This window comes from Theropithecus gelada, chromosome 12 (assembly GCF_003255815.1).
Source record: "Theropithecus gelada isolate Dixy chromosome 12, Tgel_1.0, whole genome shotgun sequence".
Taxonomy (NCBI): domain Eukaryota; kingdom Metazoa; phylum Chordata; class Mammalia; order Primates; family Cercopithecidae; genus Theropithecus; species Theropithecus gelada.
In genome coordinates, this window is record NC_037680.1 from 84,723,284 (window position 1) to 84,745,293 (window position 22,010).

A 22,010-nucleotide genomic window follows, 5' to 3' on the forward strand; every position below is an offset into this window, starting at 1 on the left:
GTCTCAAAAAAAAAAAGTGTGGCCTGGCTGCAGGAAGTATGGACACCCCAGCAAAACTCTTGGAGGTTATTTCACTAAATAGTCATATTTCAAAATAAATCATCCCTGGTTGTTTAGTGGCTAGAAAAACAATTTTTAAAAATTATATTTTAAATTTTTTAATAAAAAAGATTTAAAAAAATTCAAGACCAGCCCCCTCAACTTACCTCCTCCCTCAAAAACTGTAAAAGTACTACTTGTTACTAGCACACTTTTCTCTGCCTCAGGTTTGAGAGAAATGGTAACCCTAAATAATATTTTAACAACATGTAAGCATAGGAAATCCAAAATAACAAAATTGAAAATAAAGCAGTGCTTCCTCAGTTTCCATAGGAATCAATGTCTCATTGCTGGCTCGTAGGGAGACACCTCCACCCATTTTATGAAAGCGGTCACATGGAGAAGCATGCACTGTATAAGCAGAAACTACAGGCCTGGGCCCAGCTAGCGTTCCATCCGACTCTCCCTTGCTCACTCCTTTCTTGACATAGCAGCAGGAAAAGAGGATTAATTCTAGTAGAGAGAATAACAGGGGGTGGCTTTTAAGTGCAATATTTTATCAGATATTTTAAAAGTCAAATATAAGAACAGTCTAGGATAAGAAAGTGATATTAATAGCAATAATAGTATTTACTGTGTGCTTACTATGTCCAAGCACTGTTTTAAGCACTTCAGTTGTGTGAACTCATTTAATTCCCACAAGGGAATGCCTTGAGAGCAAAGTAATAATTTTTGCCAGAAGGGCAGGGTATTTGAGAGTAGAACAATATACTGGGTTAGACTTAGGCAGATCTTGAATTCTATACTTCTATTTTAAATAATTTATCTAATGCAAAGGTTGGATTGAAGAGGGAAGAAATGTTAGGCTAGTTAGAAGGACACTGCAATAGCCTTGAGATTCTCAGCCAGGGTAGTGTATTAGAAGTAAACAGGAGAGGAAAGATTTGAAAGTTATCTCAGAAACAGAACCATCTAAAATTTTTTGGACTGATTTGATGGCTCCTTCATTCATTTGCTTATTCACTCAACAACTATTTTTCAGTGTTTTGGATGGGTCAGACATTACGCTAAGTGAAAAATAAGAAGGTAAGAAAAAGAAGACCCTGAAGATGATTCCCTCCCCAAAATTGGGCTACTAGCCATTACTCAGTGGTCTAAAGTGACGCTTAATATACATCCATCCCACCCTCCATCTAGCCATTCAGTACTTACTGAACACCTACCTTGTGCCAGGCATTGCATTATATAATGGTTATGAACAAGTCCAGGAAAGAAAAATATAGGGAAAAGGGAGAATGAAGGGGAAAAATGCTGTCTTCATTCTCATAGCTTTGGGAGTGCCTTGTTTCTAGAACTCCCATCTCTTTCCTGGTGGTCTGGCCATAAGGCACAGTACATGGTGGTAAACCACCAGACTGCTGGAATTGACTAGAGATTCTTAGTCATCCAAATGAGGAGAGGACCTTCTATTTAATTTCTAAATGTGTGCCTTGATTTGGCATATTTTAAGCAGAGCAAAACATTATACCACAAAGGTATCTAACATGATTCCCATGTACAGATTTTAATATTGTCTAGAAATACAGGCACAAGAAAAATAAGCTCTGAGCAAAGCCAAAAGGTACTGAAAATAATAGAACATACTTTGAACATTAAAAATCTTGTATCTGGTTTGGTTGGTAAATTAGTTTGAGACATATAATTCTACTGCCTTCCAAGGAAAGCCCTGATCTTTTAAAATTAAGATATGCCTAGACTTTACAAGAATAAATCCTGACCACTTTCTGTGCTTTCTGAAAAACAACTAGGTAATAGAATGACTACCACTGAGAAGTATTTTGCTTTATGGCAGCTGTCTTTTCATTATTATTTTATGAGAGCTAGTCTAGATATTATATATCCTTCACTATCTACATTTAGTTCTTTTTAGATGCCTGGGGTTATGTCAGTTTCTTTGGATCTAATTGGATCTCAAAACTCCATCACTTCAATACTTTCCAAAGGTTCTTAGGCAGGTAGGCTTACCTCCAAAAACATTAACATGACTAATGCATGCGGCTGGTCATTTCTATTAAAGCTGGTCATTTCTATTAAAACAAAAAAATTAAAAGGTATTTTTAGAGACTTATGAACGCCATCAACAATTACTTCAAGTATAAGCTAGTTTGTATACGCCAAGGGTGAGACTTTAAATGCCTATAAAATCTGTCTGTAAAAAAGGAATTTTATGAGAGCAGGCACATTTTAGTTTCAACTTTAAGGATCTGAGCCTGCTTTGGACTTGGTGTTCTATGAACTATGAGCTAACTAAGTTACGGGAAAGCAGCCTGCACCCACGGTAAGATGAAAAGGCAGAATCCTGGGCCTGTGCATTTTAATTATAGCTCTACTGCCTGCATCACTGACCAAGTTTGGGTATTTGTTTCTGCACAGAAAATAAGATTTGAGGCCCACACAGTGGCTCACGCCTGTAATCCCAACACTTTGGGAGGCTGAGGCAGGAGGATCGCTTGAGTTCAGGATTTTAAGACCAGCTTGGGCAACAGAATGAGTCTCTGTCTATATTCTTTAAAAAAAAAAATAATAATAATAATAATAAATATATAAAATGAAATAAAATTTGAATAACCATTTACTTATTTCCCATTGAAAATGCTTTTTAGTTATGAACTATTTTAAACATGCTTATTTTTTTGCTGATGAGAAACAGGAATTAAAATTGGAAAAAGTATAAAATACTACATAAGTGACCAATATAGATACTTCCATGATTATTATCTCAAATTAACATATTGGTAAGAGAAGCCTTCACCGTCCTGGGCACTCGATCCATGGGTGAAAGCCTTCAGTAACGGTGAATGTTATTTTCATTTTGCTTGGCTTAACCAAATGGGGACCTTGGAGTAAAAAAAGTAAAAAGATGAGCCCAGAGAGAGGCTGGCAGTGGAGAGGCGGAGGGAGAGCCACAGAATTAGAGGCGGTCTGTGCTGGAAAGGCCCTTTGGAGATCATCTCACCACCCTCCATGGGCGGGAAAGAAAAACAAACGGGAGCCGTCTGAGATTTATGACTCTTACCTGCGGCGGAGATCCTCTGCCACCGCTGCCCGGCAGCTGAACAAATAGGCTCGGAGCGACTTCAGCCGCTGCCGCAGCCGCAGCACGGCGGCCAGCGGCTCTGCGTGGTGGTACAGCATGGCGTTCTCCTGCTGGATGTCGATGAGCGGCTCCTCGTACACGTACTCCAGAAACTCCTTGGCCTGCTTCGACACCTACAAAACAAGCGTTGTCAGTCAGTCCTGGAGAAGCACCTGGCTCTCCACACTTGCTCAAACTAGGAACCATAGCTGATATATCAAAGGAACACCATTATTTTCTGAATACAGACAAATGAAAAAGTCTGTAGTAGAATTAAATGTAAATTTTGACTTCTCTCTCTTCCAGACATTCAACGGTAAGCTAGGAAGGAATTTATTAATTCTGCATCTTGACTGCAGTGGTGATTATAGGAACCTACATATGTGATAGAAGGGCACAGTATGGTGCCATTACAATGACCCATTAGACCAATGTCAATTTGCTGTTTTTGTTTTTGATATTGTACCTCAGTTGCCTAAGATGTAGCGAAGGGAGGAAACTATGTGAAAGGTACACAGAACCTCTGAATTGTCTATGCAATTTCCTGTGAATCCACGATTATTTCAAAATAAAAAAAGAATTAATTAAGAAGATTGTCTTAATACAAATCCAGATTTTTAAAAATGACATAAATTTATATGTGCATATATATGTATGAATATTCCATAAGACTTTTAAAAAGTAGCCACTTAAAAAATAGGCAAATCAAGGCCAGGCGTAGTGGTTCATGCCTGTAATTACAGCACTTTGGGAGGCTGAGGCAGGCAGATCACTTGAGGTCAGGAGTTCGAGACCAGCCTGGCCAACATGGTGAAACCCCATCTCTACTAAAAATACAGAAATCAGCCAGGCATGGTGGCACATGGCTGTAATCCCAGCTGCTTGGGAGGTTGAGGTGGGAGAATTGCTTGAACTCGGAAGGCGGGGGTTGCAGTGTGCCAAGATCATGCCACTGCACTCTAGCCTTGGCAACAGAGCGAGACTCCGTCTAAAAAACAAACAAACAAAAAAGAGTAAATCATGTACATAGTACAACGTTCAAGAGGGATAAAAGGATATTATTTGCAGAATAATCTGACTGACTAGCAAACAAGCTCAAATATCCTGCTTCAGTGACCAGAAAGGAGTTGCTCTTATTACAACTTTGAACTTGGGCTAACTCCAGCCAATATATCCATCCAATTCTGTATCCACCTCGAGTGGTAATCCATGGTGATCCACAAGACTATGAAAGTTCATTTTATAATGTCATTGTCATCAGTAGAAATAAATAGTACATGGAAACACAATGTCTCAGATATACAGAGGGAGTGGCTTAAATAATGCATAACGTGAGGGTAATTTTTCAGAATCTCTACATATCAATCACTGATAGTGAGATGTAGATTGGCTACAAATACATAGAAAGTTGGCTCAGTTTCTATTTACGGAAAGTAAAACCTCTCTAAAAAGTTCCCATTAAAATCTCTCTAGGAGCAAGGTTAGAATTCAACATTAAAATAAAAAACTTTGCTTATTAAAAAGAAAATAAAAAATCTACTATGTTTCATATGCTAGGCTAGAAGTATATTAATAAAGATATATAGGATACAGTTCCTACCCTCAAGTGGCTCACTGTTTAGTATGAGACAAATATTTAAAACAAAACCGCATGTAACATGCAGCATGTAGCCTGTCATCTGCTACAAAAGAGGTATGGATGGGGCCCACTGGTAGCTTAGAGGAGGGAGAAATCAACACTCCTGGTGGGGAGAGGGTTGGCAAAGCAGGTGGCACTGGATCTGAGTGTAGAAGATAAACAGATATTCACTTGGTGAACAAATGCAGGACAGAAGAGAGTACAACAGGCAGAAACAAACATAACAACCCCTCTGTATGTATATGTGATAATTAAATATATGGCTATTATATGTTGATTATAAATTTCTTGTACATAAACATAGAATTCAATATGACCATTTTCTTATATTGCAAAGCTTATATCAAAGTTTTTGTTCTTTATAGGAATGCAAAAAAATACATCATTTAAAAAATAAACATCTAATTTTTTTCCTTATAAGCAATTATTTTTGAGGTACCTGTTGTGTTGTGTGATCCTATAGCATCCTGCAGAGTTAGAGTTACAGAATTAGAGAAGTTTACAGTCTCTGAAAATCCAGGCCACAAAGAGGCAACTAGAATTAGCCAAAATCTTCAACTATCTAACCAGATTGGAAATAACAGTTATTCCTCACTTTTATTTTTGAGGCATATATGAACAGACACAGGTACATGCCAGATACCGTAGCAGGCATTAGGCATCCAGTGGAGAATAAAACAAGCATGGCCCTGTCTTTAGGTGTAAGAGCCCACAGTTCGGTGGGAAAGAAAGAATTGGGTTTAAATATTTTATTTATCATGATTAAATATTTGTGATATTTAAATACCTTAACATGAGGAAAAGACTGATGGTGTTTTGGGAAATGAAGTACAACCCACTTGAAACTGTTGCTAAAAAATGATGTATTGTACAATTCAATTAGTCTTCCTGGCTCTATTGAGCAGTGTTTATATGGAGTCAGGGCCCTGCTGAATTAGGTTAACAATGCTACCTTTTAGTAGGTGAACAGAGCGACAGAGGGCACTGGCCAGTCTCCCAGGCCTTAAAAGGCTTCTCTCTTCAGGTGGTACTTAAGCCCAAAAGGAAGAAAAAAATCTTTTACAGAGAAAGTAAAAGCAGTGAGACAAATGGAACAGCAGCCACTGACATCAGTATTCATAAACTGAAATTACAAAAAACAAAAACAGAGCTCTTTTCAACCATGTCGGAGGCGCTGCCTTCACCAGTTGTTACTAGCAGCAGGCATATGGTGCACATCGCTACCACTGCTGCCTGAGTACGTGAACAAATCCCCACCATGTTCAGCCATTTTTGGCAGCAAGGCTGAGCGCATGAGCTCATTTTTGAGAATCAGCCACTAACAATCGGTGAGGGAATTTTTGAGAGAACTCAAAATCTGGCATGGGATACTATTTTTGCAAAATAGAGCATTGTATCCCCACTGATTTCCTAAGTTCTAAATGACCCTCCATACTGGCATGAGGATTGCACTCTCAAACTCAACTCGAATTAGAAAAGAAAATGTTAAAAAAAAGTTACTCAGGAACAAAAGCCAAAGATATTCTTAGGTGATAAAGTTTATGTGAGAAAAAGTATTTTGTTAACATAAATATTACATGAATTATATGTGAACACTGACTATGTTCCAACTAAGAGCTAAGAGCTACTGTCCTACTTCTTGCCAACCAAACTATGAAAAACCTAAAAAGCCTGCTGCCAATTCTGATGTAAAGAAAAATTCAGCTCATAGTCAGGTGCACATGAATGAGCTCAAAACTCTATTTTAAAAAATGAATGGTTTGGACTGGCACTCTATTCCACGATACCACTCCATTCACATTAGTATTAGTATTGACCTATTAGTATTTTACCAAATAATATTTAATATTTATTAATGATATTCATTCTATTCATATGAATGAATTTCTTTCCATAGCTTTTGTAGCTTATAAACAGAATAGTTTGAGCTATAAGAACTCAACACTGTAACGGTGATTATGCCGCAGTTTATGAACTGATTATTTCTTCGCAACCCTGCAGACTACATGATTCAAGAGAAATGAGAGAGAGGAATCCAAGAGGAAACAGGCCTCCTGCCCTACCTCACATTCAGGAGGAGTTGGAGAAAATGGCAAAATCACATTATGATTAGCTACAAACTAATAATTACCATTTACACATATACATTTATAAGTAAACACATATGTCATTTGATTTGAACATTATTAAGTATCACCAGTGTAGATTCAAACACAATACAACTTTTGTTACACTGGTGACAGCCACCTCTTAAAAACAAAGTTCTTGAATGTTGTTCAGGTTTGCGTAATCCTGAGGGAGAGTGTTCTGGTATGCTCCCCCACAAAAATAGCCCCTGGTGATAACGCAATGGGGCAAAGGGAATGTTTAACCATAGATAGCAATTTGGAGATGACATGGTATTATGGTGGTGGTAGTGAGGACTTTATTTTTATTAAAGGAGGAAAATGTATCAGAATGAAACATGAATAAGAAGGACTCATAGAATAACAGACTAGTAAAGATAATCTAATTCAATTTTCCTCAATTTGTGTTCCAAGGAACACTAGTCCCACAAAAAAGTCGTTCTGAGGTCCAATAAGATGTATGCCACACACCACTTTCTTTTCTTGGAGATTCAAAGCACAGCATGTTTGCATATTAAAACTGAGACACCTCGTACCGAAGAAAACCTGCTTAACCCAGCCACTTCTCAAAGCTATTTGACTATAGACAGGGCAGCTGTTCAGTGCTGCACAGGATGCATGGGCGGTGGGAGTGTGGGAGATAAGATCCAGCCTGGACCCCCACTCACCAGCCAGAACAAAGGGTATCTTTCTCTACCTCGCTGCATCCTCTTGCTAAGCTATGAGTTTGCTGAGCTGTGTTCTGAAGGCGCCCTTTTCCAATTCCCATAAAGCTGGCCTAGCTGTGGCCCTCCTTTTTGTGTAACACCTACTAACATGAAAGAATCTGGTGATGCTCCATGGAATACACTTTGAGAAACACTGAACTAATCCATTACCTGTATTTAGCAGAAGAGAAAATTGAGTACAAAGAGTGTAAGTAACTTATTTGTGGTCATGTCATGGTAGAATTACAGCCAGAACTCAGATCCCTGGATACTCTGCTCTGTGCTTTTTAGCATTGTTTACATTCACAATTCTTATTCTTATTATTTATTTTATTTTATTTATTTATTTATTTTTTTGAGACAGAGTCTCGCTCTGTCACCCAGGCTGGAGTGCAGTGGCCGGATCTCAGCTCACTGCAAGCTCTGCCTCCTGGGTTCATGCCATTCTCCTGCCTCAGCCTCCCGAGTAGCTGGCACTACAGGTGCCCGCCACCTTGCCCAGCTAGTTTTTTGTATTTTTTAGTAGAGACGGGGTTTCATCGTGTTAGCCAGGATGGTCTCGATCTCCTGACCTCGCGATCCGCCCATCTCGGCCTCCCAAAGTGCTTACAGGCTTGAGCCACCGCGCCCGGCCCACAATTCTTATTTTCTAATCATGTTACCATACTCTATCAGCTTATTACTCCATAAAAGAGTTTTCCTGCCCCTTCTCCATCTTACAGCAAGTAGGCAACAAAAGACGACTAACCTATAATGTGATTAAGCAGGACACTGACACGTAGGATCCCATTTGATTTTAACTTTAAAATAAAACTGAAGTTCAGTAACATTTCATTTATATAAAAGTTACTTGTTTGTGCAATTTATTTTATTTTATTTTAGAGACAAGGTTTTGCTCTGTTGCCCAGGCTGGCTGGAATGCAGTGGCATGGTCAAAGTTCACTGTAACTTCAAACTTCTGGGCTCAAGGGATCCTCCCATCTCAGCCTCTGGAGTAGTTAGGTAGGACTACAGGTGCATGCCACCATGCCTGGCTAATTTTTATTTTTATTTTTATTTATTTATTTATTTTTGAGACGGAGTCTCGCTCTGCCGCCCAGGCTGGAGTGCAGTGGCCGATCTCTGCTCACTGCAAGCTCCGCCTCCCGGGTTCACGCCATTCTCCTGCCTCAGCCTTCCGAGTAGCTGGGACTACAGGCGCCCGCCACCGCGCCCGGCTAGTTTTTTGTATTTTTTAGTAGAGACGGGGTTTCACCGGGTTAGCCAGGATGGTCTCGATCTCCTGACCTCGTGATCCGCCCGTCTCGGCCTCCCAAAGTGCTGGGATTACAGGCTTGAGCCACCGCGCCCGGCGCCTGGCTAATTTTTAAAATTTTTTGTAGAGATGGCGTCTTGCTATGCTGCCCGAGCTGGTCTTGAACCCCTGGTCTCAAGCAAATTCTTCTGCTTCAGCCTCCAAAAGCACTAGGATTATAGGCATGAGCCACTGCGCCCAGTCTATTTGTGTATTTTTTTTACTGTCTTTCTCGTTTCACTGGAATAAGAGCATCCATGAGGGCAGAAACTATGTCCCCAGTGCCTAGAACAGCGAGCACAATAAATATCCAATAAATACTTGTTGAACAAATGAATGAATAATTTACAATGCTCGGGCCATAACTTTGAAGCACACACTCTTGCTTTAGACATAATTCCTACAGCTTGGTTATTTGTTTCTAAGTTCATAACATACTTAGAGTCAATAAAGAAGAAAAGATAGCTAGAGGCAGCACGGAGACAACAGAAGTGACCGCTGACATCCTGGCACCAAGAAAAGAGAGGCAACTACAGGAAGCTACAAGGTGAAAACAAAGAGCATACAACCCTGATTGAGGGCAACTTGGCACTATCCATCAAACTGACGAATGTACATACCTACATCTAGGAAGCTATCTACAGACAGTTTTGTTCATCAGTGAAAAAAAATTATATTCAATATTATGTAGAAAGTTATTCATTGAGTTACTGTCTATAATAGCAAAAGATGGGAAGAATCTAAATGTCCATAAAAAAAAGAACTTGTTAGACAAATTAGTGTGTGTGTGTAAGATTCATGATGAAATAATTTAAAAAGTGCAAGGAAGAGTTTTATTATCTAAATGGAAAGCTCTCTAAGCACAGAGTGTATACTATATTGTCATTTTTGTTTGAAAAAATACATGTATATAAAATATCTCTGGAAGGATACATGAGAAAGGAGTGTTTTGGTTGCCTCTGAGAAGAATGGGGTGAGTAAAAAGGAGATTATTTATATATGTACGCATGCCCCCTTTTACTTTTTGAACCTTGAACTTACTGAAAGTATACTATATTCAAAAAAGAAGAATGAATAAGGCTGGGCGCAGTGGCTCACGCCTGTAATCCTAGCACTTTGGGAGGCCAAGGTGGGTGGATCACGAGGTCAGGAGATTGAGGCCATCCTGGCTAACACGGTGAAACCCTGTCTCTACTAAAAATACAAAAAAAAAAAAAAAAAAAAAAATAGCCGGGTGTAGGTGGTGCCATGCCTGTAGTCTCAGCTACTCGGGAGGCTGAGGCAGGAGAAGGGCGTGAACCCAGGAGGCAGAGCTCGCAGTGACCCGAGATCATGCCACTGCACTCCAGCCTGGGAGACAGAGCGAGACTCCAGCCCCTCCTCCCCCAAAAAAGAAGAATGAATAAAATATAGCAGTGCAAGGCATTTAGGGGAAAAACAGCCTCACTTACCACATTAAACCCTCAAGTTATCTATCACAGGACAGAACAATCATTTACATTAATAATTCTGGTCCAGGCACAGTGGCTCACACCTATAATCCCAACACTTTGGGAGGCCAAGGTAGGAGGATTGCTTTAGGTCAGGAGTTTGAGACCAGCCTGGGCAACACAGCGAGACCTTGTCTCCACCAAAAACTAATTCAGAAATTAGCCAGGTGTGGTGGCATGCGCCTGCAGTCCCAACTACTCAGGAAGCTGGGGTGGGAGGAATGCTTGAGCACCAGAGTTCAAGGCTGCAGTGAGCTACAATCATGCCAACTGCACTCCAGCCTGGGAAACAGAGCAAGACCCTGTCTCTAAAAAAAAAAAAATTATGATTCCAAGGCATTAAAAAAGTTAATTTTTTTTTTTTTTTTTTTGAGACGGAGTCTCGCTCTGTCGCCCAGGCTGGAGTGCAGTGGCCGGATCTCAGCTCACGGCAAGCTCCGCCTCCCGGGTTCACACCATTCTCCCGCCTCAGCCTCCCGAGTAGCTGGGACCACAGGCGCCCGCCACCTCGCCCGGCTAATTTTTTGTATTTTTTAGTAGAGACGGGGTTTCACCGTGTTAGCCAGCATGGTCTCGATCTCCTGACCTCGTGATCCGCCTGTCTCGGCCTCCCAAAGTGCTGGGATTACAGGCTTGAGCCACCGCGCCCGGCCAAAAAAGTTAATTTTTAATATATATTTTCTTAAATAGAATATGACAGTTAAAATTTATAAAATTATAAAAGTAATATAATCCCATTACTGAAAATTTGGAGAATAAAGATCAACAGAGAAAAAATATATCTATAATGTTACCACAATAAAATAACCGCTTATTGCTTTGGTAAAACATTTCCTTCCTGTATTTATTCCCATCTCTATCATAAAAATTCATAGCCAAAATCATAATAAAATCAATTCTAACGGTAATGCTTCTTAGTCCTGTTAAAATAGTCACTGTGGGCTAATGGAGGAGGAATTAGGAAATCTTCAGTTTAATTACAATTTGTTCTCAGAATCTCCAAATGACTCTGATTAAGGTTTTTCCCATCAGTGAGCTTTTCCTCAGCTCCGCAAGGGCAATAGAGCTTGCTTTGAATACCTCTCAAGATATAGAGATAGGAAATGGTTTATGTAACATGGAAAACCCCTAGCTAAATGGAATGTGAATATTCAAGCTAGGATACAAACACTTTTTTTTAAAAACAAAACTAAGGGAAACTATTTGGAAGAGTTGGGGTTGTTTGATTTCCTTCCCATCTCTTTGCGACGCTTGATATTTTTGATTAGGGGGACAGGGAAAGTTATCTTCAAAGAGATTTTATTAGAAAATGGCTATAGAAATTGAGGATAGGGTTTAGCTGCTTCCTAATCTTGGAGCTTAATTCAATCTTCAGTATAACACCAGAAAATAGATGAAATACTGCTTTAAAAATAATTAGGATTATTAATATTCCAGAGGGCAGGCCAGGAAATGCTTCAGATGACAGATTTCATTCTGTTCAGCAAAACCATTTTTTTACTCTTTTAAATGGATATTGAAGCCAGTCACATACTTGCTATTAAGGATAGCAGGCAGATCTAACAGAATGATGTCTGGTCTTGAAAACTGATAGGTCTGAATTGATCCTCACAATTAGGAGAATTAAGTTAAATCCTGATATCTGAGCAAAGACAGACAGACACTGGACTAAATGGAATACAGTTACTTAATGCCAATAAGAGATGATCCAGATAAAATCCACCAGTTCCCTTTTTGCTTTAAAATCTTCCTTGGTCCACTAAGAACTTGGGAAGGAGTGGTCTGACAAAGGAGATTTTCCTCATGTGCAACATGGATAAAGCGAGTGTACCTAATATCTTCAATTACCTACCTATCCTCTCAAAATCAAATCTAATTACTTGAATGACCACCACAACAAAACATCCTGCTTTACAGAGAGATTTTGAGTGTCAATGATGGCTAAATTGGTGATTTCTGTGACCTTCAGAGCTCATTGCAGACTCGGATCTCCTCCTCCATTTCATGCCTTCATCAACCATGCTTCCATTTTCATTTTTCTTATTCAGTGCCACGTTTTCTGCTTTTGCTTTACTAATTGGTGTGTACGCTGGTGGCAGGTACTACACGCCTAAACTCTCAATGGATCACAGGGCTGGGACTGCCTCACTTACTTCCTCTCTAGACACCTCTCATAGTTGTCAAAGCCCCGCTCCAAGCAGATTAATCCAAAACTTCTAAGCCAAGCTCAACTAGCATTCTTTCCCTCTAAATAATTTTTTATCTAATACACACATGGCAAATATATTTATAGTCTATATTCAAAGTGTCAAGTACAAGAAGCAGAGGATAGAATGATAATTTTGTCCGGCAGAGAAGAAAGAAAGAATCAGGAGAGGAAAAGAGGTTTTAAGCTGGGTTTTAGGATTTGCTGTTGTGGGTGAGGGCAAGAGGAAGACAAGAGGTATGAAACAGCATGGCATGACAGGGATATAGACGGATGGCTGTAATATTAATGAAGAGACTGGTGCTGGGAAACGGTTATGGATGAAGGAGCTAGGAAGGCAGGCAGGGGCTAAGGATCACGGAGGCTAAGAGAATTGTATTTGTCCTGTATACAACTGTAGTAAAAGCTAACCATAACTGAGGGCTTATGATGCACCACACCCTGTGCCAGGTGCTTTCTGTGAAATCACTTATTTAAGCAAACAGCAACCTTATGAACTGGGCTCTATTATTATTTCCATTCTAAAGTTGAAGAAACTAAGACTGAGAGAGAGTAAGAAACTTACTTAAGGTAAGATTAGGACCTTTCTTTTGAAATATACTAACCAGAGAGCGACGCTTAAAGGCAGGAAGTGCAAATAGGAGGCTCCTAACTTAGTCTCACTGTGAGTGAGACTGAGGGTTTGAGTTAGTGTGGTGGGACTGGAGTACAGTGGAGAGCATGGTCTCAAGAGCTAAAATGAAGGCTTGGTTTTGCTAACTGCTTAGGCAGCATAGGTGTGGCAGAGGGAGGAGTCCAGGATGTCTCCCACATCTGGTAGTGGTGACTGTGGGCCATTCACCAAGACAGGTAATGTGCACTCGGGGGAACATCTGGTGAGTGTGATGTGATAAGGCCAATTTGGGAAATGTTGAGTTTGATGTTCCCAGGGGACAGGCTTCATGCTTTCATTCATTTAATATACATTCCTGCTTATCTACTATATGCCAGAACTGTGCTAAAACACATTCCGTACGCCCAGAGAGCTCACCTTTATAGAGAAAATAGACAAGCAACTAGCTGTTATATAGATGTTATTATGATAATGAAAATAGTAACAGCTTCCATTCATTAAGTACTTATCACAGTCATTTGCTAAGTGCTTTTCTTATATTATCCCAATTCACACAACTCTTTTAGGTAAATATGTGAAATGATGATGGGAGCAAATGCTTATTTGGTACACACTATGTGCTAAGCACTGTTCTAAACATGACACATGCATTAACCCATTTACCCAGCAGTAACTCTATAAGGCATTAATATCCTCATTTTACATATGAGGAAACTGACACCTAGAAAGTCTAAATAACTTGTCTAGGTTAAACAGCTAACTAACAAGTGACAATGCCAAGACTTGGGCCCTGGCAGTCTGGGCTGGTTTTACAGATTACAGAACTGAGGTTCTAAGAAATTCAAGCAATTTGCCCCAACAAATCAAGCACCTGATAACAGGTAGAGGTTTTAACTCCAAGTTCCTGCTATTAATCCCTTAATAAGTGCAATTCTCGGCCGGGTGCGGTGGCTCACGCCTGTAATCCCAGCACTTTGGGAGGCTGAGGTGGGCGGATCATGAGGTCAGGAGATCGAGACCATCCTGGCTAACACGGTGAAACCCTGTCTCTACTAAAAATACAAAAAAAAATTAGCAGGGCGTGGTGGCAGGTGCCTGTAGTCCCAGCTACTCGGGAGGCTGAGGCAGGAGAATGGCGTGAATCCGGGAGGTGGAGCTTGCAGTGAGCCGAGATTGTGCCACCGCACTCCAGCCTGAGTGACAGAGTGAGACTGCATCTCAAAAAAAAAAAAAAAGAGTCCAATTCTCAAGGTCCACATGACACGATGGTGGCACGAAGAAGAGAGCCAGCAATGTAGTCAACAGGGAATGGTAGGGAGCAACAAAAAAACTGTCACCACGGAGGACATGCCTTCTTTAGCTCTCAAAGAATAAGCAGGGATTCCCTAGATGAATAAAAATATCTGGAGCACAGGTGGAAAGATGGTCACTAAACAAGAGAAGGGGTTCTTCTTTCTCTCAAGTTAGGAGGGAAAACAGGATAGGTACAAATACGGACAGATTTGTAGATATTCATATTCATATTTCATAACTTCATTTTTCTCCTTGAATAGGAGACAAGGTCATATGCTGAGAATAACTAGGAAGAGGCATCTTGAAAACAGTGAAGATTTAGATGATTATTGGGTAGAACTGGAAACAGAGTTGCCCAGGGATATATTAGAAAAGGACATAAGCCAATTGACCACTCACAATTTTCATGTTTGTTTTATAAGACTTCAAAGATTCCAGGTAGGGGACAGCTCTAGGACCCTTCCCCACCTACTTTCTCCCAGGTAACATAGCTCCAATGAAAGTAAGTCTCAGACATCTGTTAGCAAGGTGGCATCAAAACAGACATACACACACAGACCAATGCAACAGAACAAGAACCCAGAAATAAATCCACGCCTTTACAACCAACTCATTTTCAACAAAGCTGCCAAGGACCTACACTGGGGAAAGGACAGTCTCTTCAGTAAATGGTGCTGGGAAAAGTGGATATCCATATGCAGAAGAATGAAACTAGACCCTTCAGGATATACAAAAAATCAAATAAAAATGTATTAAAGGCCGGGCGCGGTGGCTCAACCCTGTAATCCCAGCACTTTGGGAGGCCGAGGCGGGTGGATCACGAGGTCAGGAGATCGAGACCATCCTGGCTAACATGGTGAAACCCCGTCTCTACTAAAAATACAAAAAACTAGCCGGGCGTGGTGGCGGGCGCCTGTAGTCCCAGCTACTCGGAGGCTGAGGCAGGAGAATGGCATAAACCCGGGAGGCGGAGCTTGCAGTGAGCCGAGATCGCGCCACTGCACTCCAGCCTGGGTGACACAGCGAGACTCCGTCTCAAAAAAAAAAAAAAAAAAAAAATGTATTAAAGACTGAAATGTAAGACTTGACAAATAAAATGACCAGAAGGAAGCACTGAAAAAATGCTTCAGAACATTGGCCTGGGCAAAGATTTTTTGGGTAAGACCTCAAAAGCACAGGCAACAAGAGCAAAAATAGATAAGTAGGATTACATCAAGCTAAAAAGCTTCCACACAGCAAAAGAAACAACCAACAAAGTGAAGAGACAATGTACCAAATGGAAGAAAATATGTGCAAGCCATTAATCTGACAAGGGATTAATAAACAGAATATATAAGCAACTCAACCCAATAGCAACAAAAATAAATCTTATTTTAAAATGAGCAAAAGATCGGAATAGACAATTCTCAATAAACGCATACAAATAGCCAACAGGTATGTTAAAAAATGTTCAACATCACTAATCATTAGGGAAATGCAAATCAAAACCACAATGAGATATCATCTTACTCCAGTTAAAATGGCTGTTACTCAAAAGACAGAAAATAACAGATGCTGGTGAGGATGTGGAGAAAAGGGAATGAATGCTCAGACACTTTTAGTGGGAATGTAAATTAGTACAGCCACTGTGGAAAACAGTCTGGGAGTTCTTCAGTAAACTAAAAATAGAACTAACATATGACCCAGCAATCTCACTGCTAGATATATATCCAAAAGAAGGTAGATATGGAATCAACTTAAGTGCCCATCAATGGACAAATGGATAATGTGGTATATCTGCACAATGCAATATTATTCAGCCATAAAAAAGAATAAAATTCTTGTCCAGGTGTGGTGGCTCATGCCTTTGGGAGGCCGAGGTGGGAAGACTGCTTGAGATCAGGAGTTCGAGGCCAGCCTGGGCAACATGGCAAAACCCTGACTCTACAAAAAAAATAAAAATTAGTCAGATGTAGTGGTGTGCACCTATGGTCCCAGCTAGCTGGCAGGCTGAGGTGGGAGGACTGCTTGAGCCTAGGAGGTCAAGGCTGCAGTGAGCCATGACCGTGCCACTGCACTCCACACCTTGAGTGACAGAGTGAGACCCTGTTTCAAAAAAAAAAAAAAAAAAAAAGAATAAAATTCTCTCATTTGCAGCAACATGGATAGAACTGGAAATTAAAGTGAAATAAGTCGGCTCAGCCCGGTGGCTCACTCCTGTAATCCCAGCACTTTGGGAGGCCAAGGAGGGTGGATCACAAGTTCAAGAGATCGAGATCATCCTGGCCAACATGGTGAAACCCCGTCTCTACTAAAAAATACAAAAATTAGCTGGGCGTGGTGGTGCATGCCTGTAGCGCCAGTTACTCAGGAGGCTGAGGAATGAGAACCACTTGAACCTGGAAGGCGGAGGTTGCAGTGAGCCGAGATCGCGCCACTGCACTCCAGCCTGGAGACAGAGCAAGACTCCGTCTCAAAAAAAAAAAAAAAAAAAGAAAAAGAAAAAGAAAGAAAGAAAAAGAAAGAAAAAAAGAAATAAGGCAGGCACAGACAAGACAAATATCACACATTTTCACTCACATGTAGGAGCAAAAAAATTGATCTCATGGAGGTAGTGAGTACAATGGTGGTTACCAAAGGCTAAGAAAAGTAGGGGGAAGAGGGGAATGAAGAAAGGCTGGTTAATGGGTATAAAAATATAGTTGGAAGCCGGGTGCGGTGGCTCAAGTCTGTAATTCCAGCACTTTGGGAGGCCGAGGCGGGTGGATCACGAGGTCAGGAGATCGAGACCATCCTGGCGAACACGGTGAAACCCCGTCTCTACTAAAAATACAAAAAAATTAGCTGGGCGTGGTGGTGCGCGGCCTGTAGTCCCAGCTACTCGGAGGCTGAGGCAGGAGAATGGCGTGAACCCGGGAGGCGGAGCTTGCAGTGAGCCGAGATCGCGCCACTGCACTCCAGCCTGGGTGACAAAGCGAGACTCCATCTCAAAAAAAAAAATAAATAAATAATAAAAATATAGTTGGAAAGAGAAGTTCTAGTGTTTGATAGCATAGTAGGGCAATTACAGTTCATAACAATTTATTGTATATTTCAAAAATAGCTAGAAGAGAACATTTTGAATGTTCCCAACCCAAAGAAATGATAAATATTTTGAGGTGATGGATAATCTGATTTAATTATTACACACAGTATGTGTGTATCAAAATATTACGTATACCCCATAAACATGTACAACTATTATGGATCAATTTTAAAAGCAGTCATACAGCCTGTTTCCATATTGAAGCACCTTGCACAGAAGGTACATTCAAGGCAGATGTCACAACATTCTGGCAGAAGGATCAGAAAAGCTTCTGGTCATATCAGAATTGATATGAATTGAAGTATGTTATCTAATATGTGTGTAAGATGCAGGATCATAACAGAATCCTAAGCTTAGAGTGCTACCCCAGTAGAGAATTAGATTCCTGGACTCGCCAAATTCTACTACCTTTTTTATGCAAGGGTCGAAATGCTGTACCATATAGCTAACCAATTTATATATCTTGAAGACTACTAGGTTGAAAAGAAAGTTGAGATGTCCAATAGGCAATTAAAGCCACAGATTTCAATATTAGTAGCAAAACTGGAGCTGCAGATAAAAGTAGGAATTATCAGCATAAGAGTCCTGGTAGTTAAAACCATGTAAGTGAGGGAGAGGCCCAATAGAAAGAGTATAAAGTGGGTAACAAAATAATGAACCTTAAGGAAGCCCACTATTAAAGGTATAGGCAGAGGATGAGAAATTAGAGAAGGTGATTGAAAAACAAGAGTTAGAAGGAGGAGAACTGGGGGTATGTTATCAAAACCAAGGCAAGAGAATTCAAAAGGAGCATGGTCCATCTGGTCAAATAGTGTATCCTAGAGAAGTCTAGTAGAATAAGAAACTGCCAAGGATCAACAAGATTTGGCAAAATTGTGATGGAGACGAGACGAGATTTGGCAAAACTGTGACGGAGAAGAGGAGAAGACCATGAACACAGGCAGAAGGGATAAACTTTCATAAGACAAGTAATGTTTCTTTGGTGGCTGGAAAGAGGACAATGAGGATAGATGCAGATGTAGGCACATTAATAGGTCAGTTGACAGGATTATTGCATAATCACCCCTATTTTCTCTATGAAGTAGAAGATAACGGCACTTCACAGGGTAACTTGGACTGGGTATTTCCTCTCTTTAAGATCACAGATGCTGAAATAAAAGAATCTGATGAAAGCTACTGAATATAAATGGAATACAACTTCAACAAGCTTCCAACATCACATCTAAGTAGGTACTTACTGGCCCCCAAGGCCGGAGACAGCTTTTTTCTCTTATTCCATGCTCCAAGCAATAGCCAAACCCTCCTATCGTTCACACAATTCCATCATTCTCACTGATTCAACCATATCATTCTAGCAATTCTCTCTCTTCTGGATAGTTTACATCAGCATAGAAAACATATGGTTATTTTTTTCCTTTAAAACAACACAAAAAATCAAACTTAACTTGACCCCACTTCCCTTCAAGTTACTCCTGACTTCTCTTCTTCTCTTTATAGCAAAAATTCTCAAAAGAGTTGTCTATTCTTGTTTCTTGTTTCTCTCTCTATTCTATGTTGAACCCATTTCAATCAGACCTTTGCTCCCACCACTCCATTCAAACTGCTCTCATTAAGGTCACTAATTACCTCCACATTACTAAAGCCAATCGTCGGTTCTCAGTGCTCATCTTATTTGACCTATCAGCATCTGTCACAATTCATCTGGAAACACTTTCTTCACGTGGCTTGTCAGACACCCTGGGATCCTTCTACCTCACTGCTCACTCCTTCTTGGCCTCCTTTGCTGGTCCCTCCTCTTGCCTCTAGGCTCCTAAGTTTGAGTGTCCCCATGCTTACTATTCCTTTTCTCCTCTATTGACTTGCATTTTTATAGCCACTAAGACTGCTATTTATACTTCCTGAATAGCTTCCTTGGCTGTTAGCAGTTACTTTGCAAAGCTATTAGCATATACCTGAGATTCTCACTTGCTCTCCTTTTTAAAAAACAACAGTGCTGATGAAGGCCTGAGGATGGCTTGGTGTACTGTTCCTTGCTGTTCGCCCCTACTCAGTAGTCTTCATAGCTTCTCTCAAGGTTCTGGTTCTAGTTCCAAAGGCCTGGATTTGCTAGAAGACTGACCTTCACGTGAGTAGGAGCGCTATTCTACTATAGGAAATATCTCGGGCCACAGTGGCTCACGCCTGTAATCTCAGCATATTGGGAGGCCAGGGCAAGCAGATCACTTGAGGTCAAGAGTTTGAGACCAGCCTGGGCAACATGGTGAAACCCTGTCTCTACTAAAAATACAAAAATGAGCTGGGCGTGGTGGCATGCGTGTGTAATTCCAGCTACTTGGGAGGTTGAGGCACAAGAATCACTTGAACCCAGGAAGTGGAGGTTGCAATGAGCCAAGATCATGCCACTGCACTCCAGCCTGGGTGATGGAGTGAGACAATGTCTCAAAAAAAAAACAAAAAACAAAAAACAAAAAACCCCAACACAAACAAATGAACAAAAACAAAACAAAACAAAACAACAAAACAAACAAAAGAAATATCTTGGATTATATAAGTCCTTGCCTAGAAAGATCACTAGCATGCTCATGTGTGTATTATTTTCCCATTTCTATCTTCCCATAGTGTTGTGATGTTGGAGATCAAATAAAAAATAATGAAAGAGGCTCCTCTCTCAGAATTCTCTTAGCACCAGAAGTAAAAACTGCTCTACATGTCTTTTTAAATGAGGAAACTAATAAGAGTCATAGTTAAGAAGCCTTTCAACTGTAAGATATATAAGAAGCATTAGGTAAGGTCTTGCACCTTTTATGAGACTACCTAATCATATCTGCTTCACATTGTTTGATCACCATCTTTATAATCCACCTGAGAACATATGAACGCCTGAATTATTATTATTAAGTGAACTGAGTTTTTGTACCTACCTTATATTTTGAAGTATCCCAGTTGTGGACTATGCGTGCTGGGATGAGAAAGCTGTCATCCACGTGGCAGCTGCTGCAGTAATACCACCCACTGTAGTTGCACACCTTGGCCTTCCCATTGGAAAGACCTATGGATCGCTGGCAGCCTGTTCAAGGAAAAAGAAAGAATCTATGATTGCTGCTGTACTTTTAACACGACAGAACAAGGTTATAGAGCTCTAACATCATAGAACAAGGTTATATTTCATTTACCTCAAGGTAAATGAAAGTCTGCAACAAAAAAAGAAGTTACAGAGAATAGAGTTGTACAGTTGTGTCCTTTTCTTCCTAGTCTGACAGCCTGTCCCTTCACCTCCTAGGGTATTGCTGTAAGGGTCAAAAACTGGTCCCGTCTCTGGTTTCTTCTGATTCCATCTCTTCTGCATACAGCTGCCAGAGATCAGTCTTTCTACAACCCCACCTTTACCACCTCACTGTCCTGCTCAGAACTCCATTTCCACCAAGCACTTTGCTGAGGGCATCTCATACAGAATCTTGTTTAACCAGCACAACTTCTCTATGAGGAAGATATTATTGACTCTATTTTATAGATGAATAATCTAAGATTTTTATGAGGTTAAGTATCTTGTCTGAATTCACCTAGCCAAAAAAAGCCAGAGTTTGGATTTGGCTCTAAATTTGATGCTAAAATAATCCCCAAAACTGATATGTAGCCTTCCTTTGCTTACTAAATCATCGTAAGGAATTTGGCCTCTGATTGGCTCCACCTCACCTTTCTAACTTTCCCTCCCACTACTGTCCAATGGGAATGTAATCACTTTATTCCAGTCAGAGAACTCTCCTCATTGTTCCCCAAATAAACACAGCGTGCTTACTCCACCCATCGTATATTAACACGTATTACCTCTCCATACACAGCACCCTCTTCTCTGCTCTTTACTTCAACAAATCTTGCCCAAGACTACTGGTTGCCTACAATGTCCTTTTCAGATCCAAGAAAGTCCATGACTGTGAGCGCTGTCTTGGTACTCTCAGGAAACCTGGGAATAATCACAGCCCTTCCAAAGGAAAGCCATTCGTTTTCTTTAGATAGGAAGAATTACCTTCTACTGAGTATGTAAATTCCATCACAATCATCCCCAAGGACAAAATCCCAGCAGATCCAGAACAGGTAACCAAGAATACACAAACAGCATCATTAATCTGACATTTCCGGTCTACAGTTTTCATTTTAGAAATCCTTCCATGTGGCCCATTTTACAGTTGGGTGCCAAGAACTACATGAATCAAAGAGATCTGACACTAAGCCTATTTCATGAAGTGGGGCAGAAATGAATTACTCTTTCAATACCACTACAATTACTGCTACGACTACTACGACGACGACGACGACGACGACTACTACTACTGCTACTAATATAACGATCAGTGTTGTAACCCTTTTCCATTTTAAGGAGGTCAAACACATTTATTTAACAAACT

The 22,010-nt window shown here is 40.4% G+C and overlaps 1 protein-coding gene across 2 annotated transcripts in view; it reads right to left on the reverse strand.

Annotated features, from left to right (window-relative positions):
* PLEKHM3 (pleckstrin homology domain containing M3) overlaps positions 1–22,010 on the reverse strand; it is a 183,379-nt gene that overhangs the window by 100,703 nt on the left and 60,666 nt on the right. The window contains exons 3-5 of one of the 2 annotated variants that reach the window (XM_025405530.1): positions 20,529–20,674; positions 3,116–3,309; positions 2,065–2,107 (exon numbers count right to left, since the gene is read on the reverse strand). In XM_025405530.1, coding sequence (XP_025261315.1) covers positions 2,065–2,107; positions 3,116–3,309; positions 20,529–20,674 — 383 coding nt within the window. The remainder of the gene's footprint in view (positions 1–2,064; positions 2,108–3,115; positions 3,310–20,528; positions 20,675–22,010) is intronic. The other variant, XM_025405529.1, reaches the window with a different exon arrangement.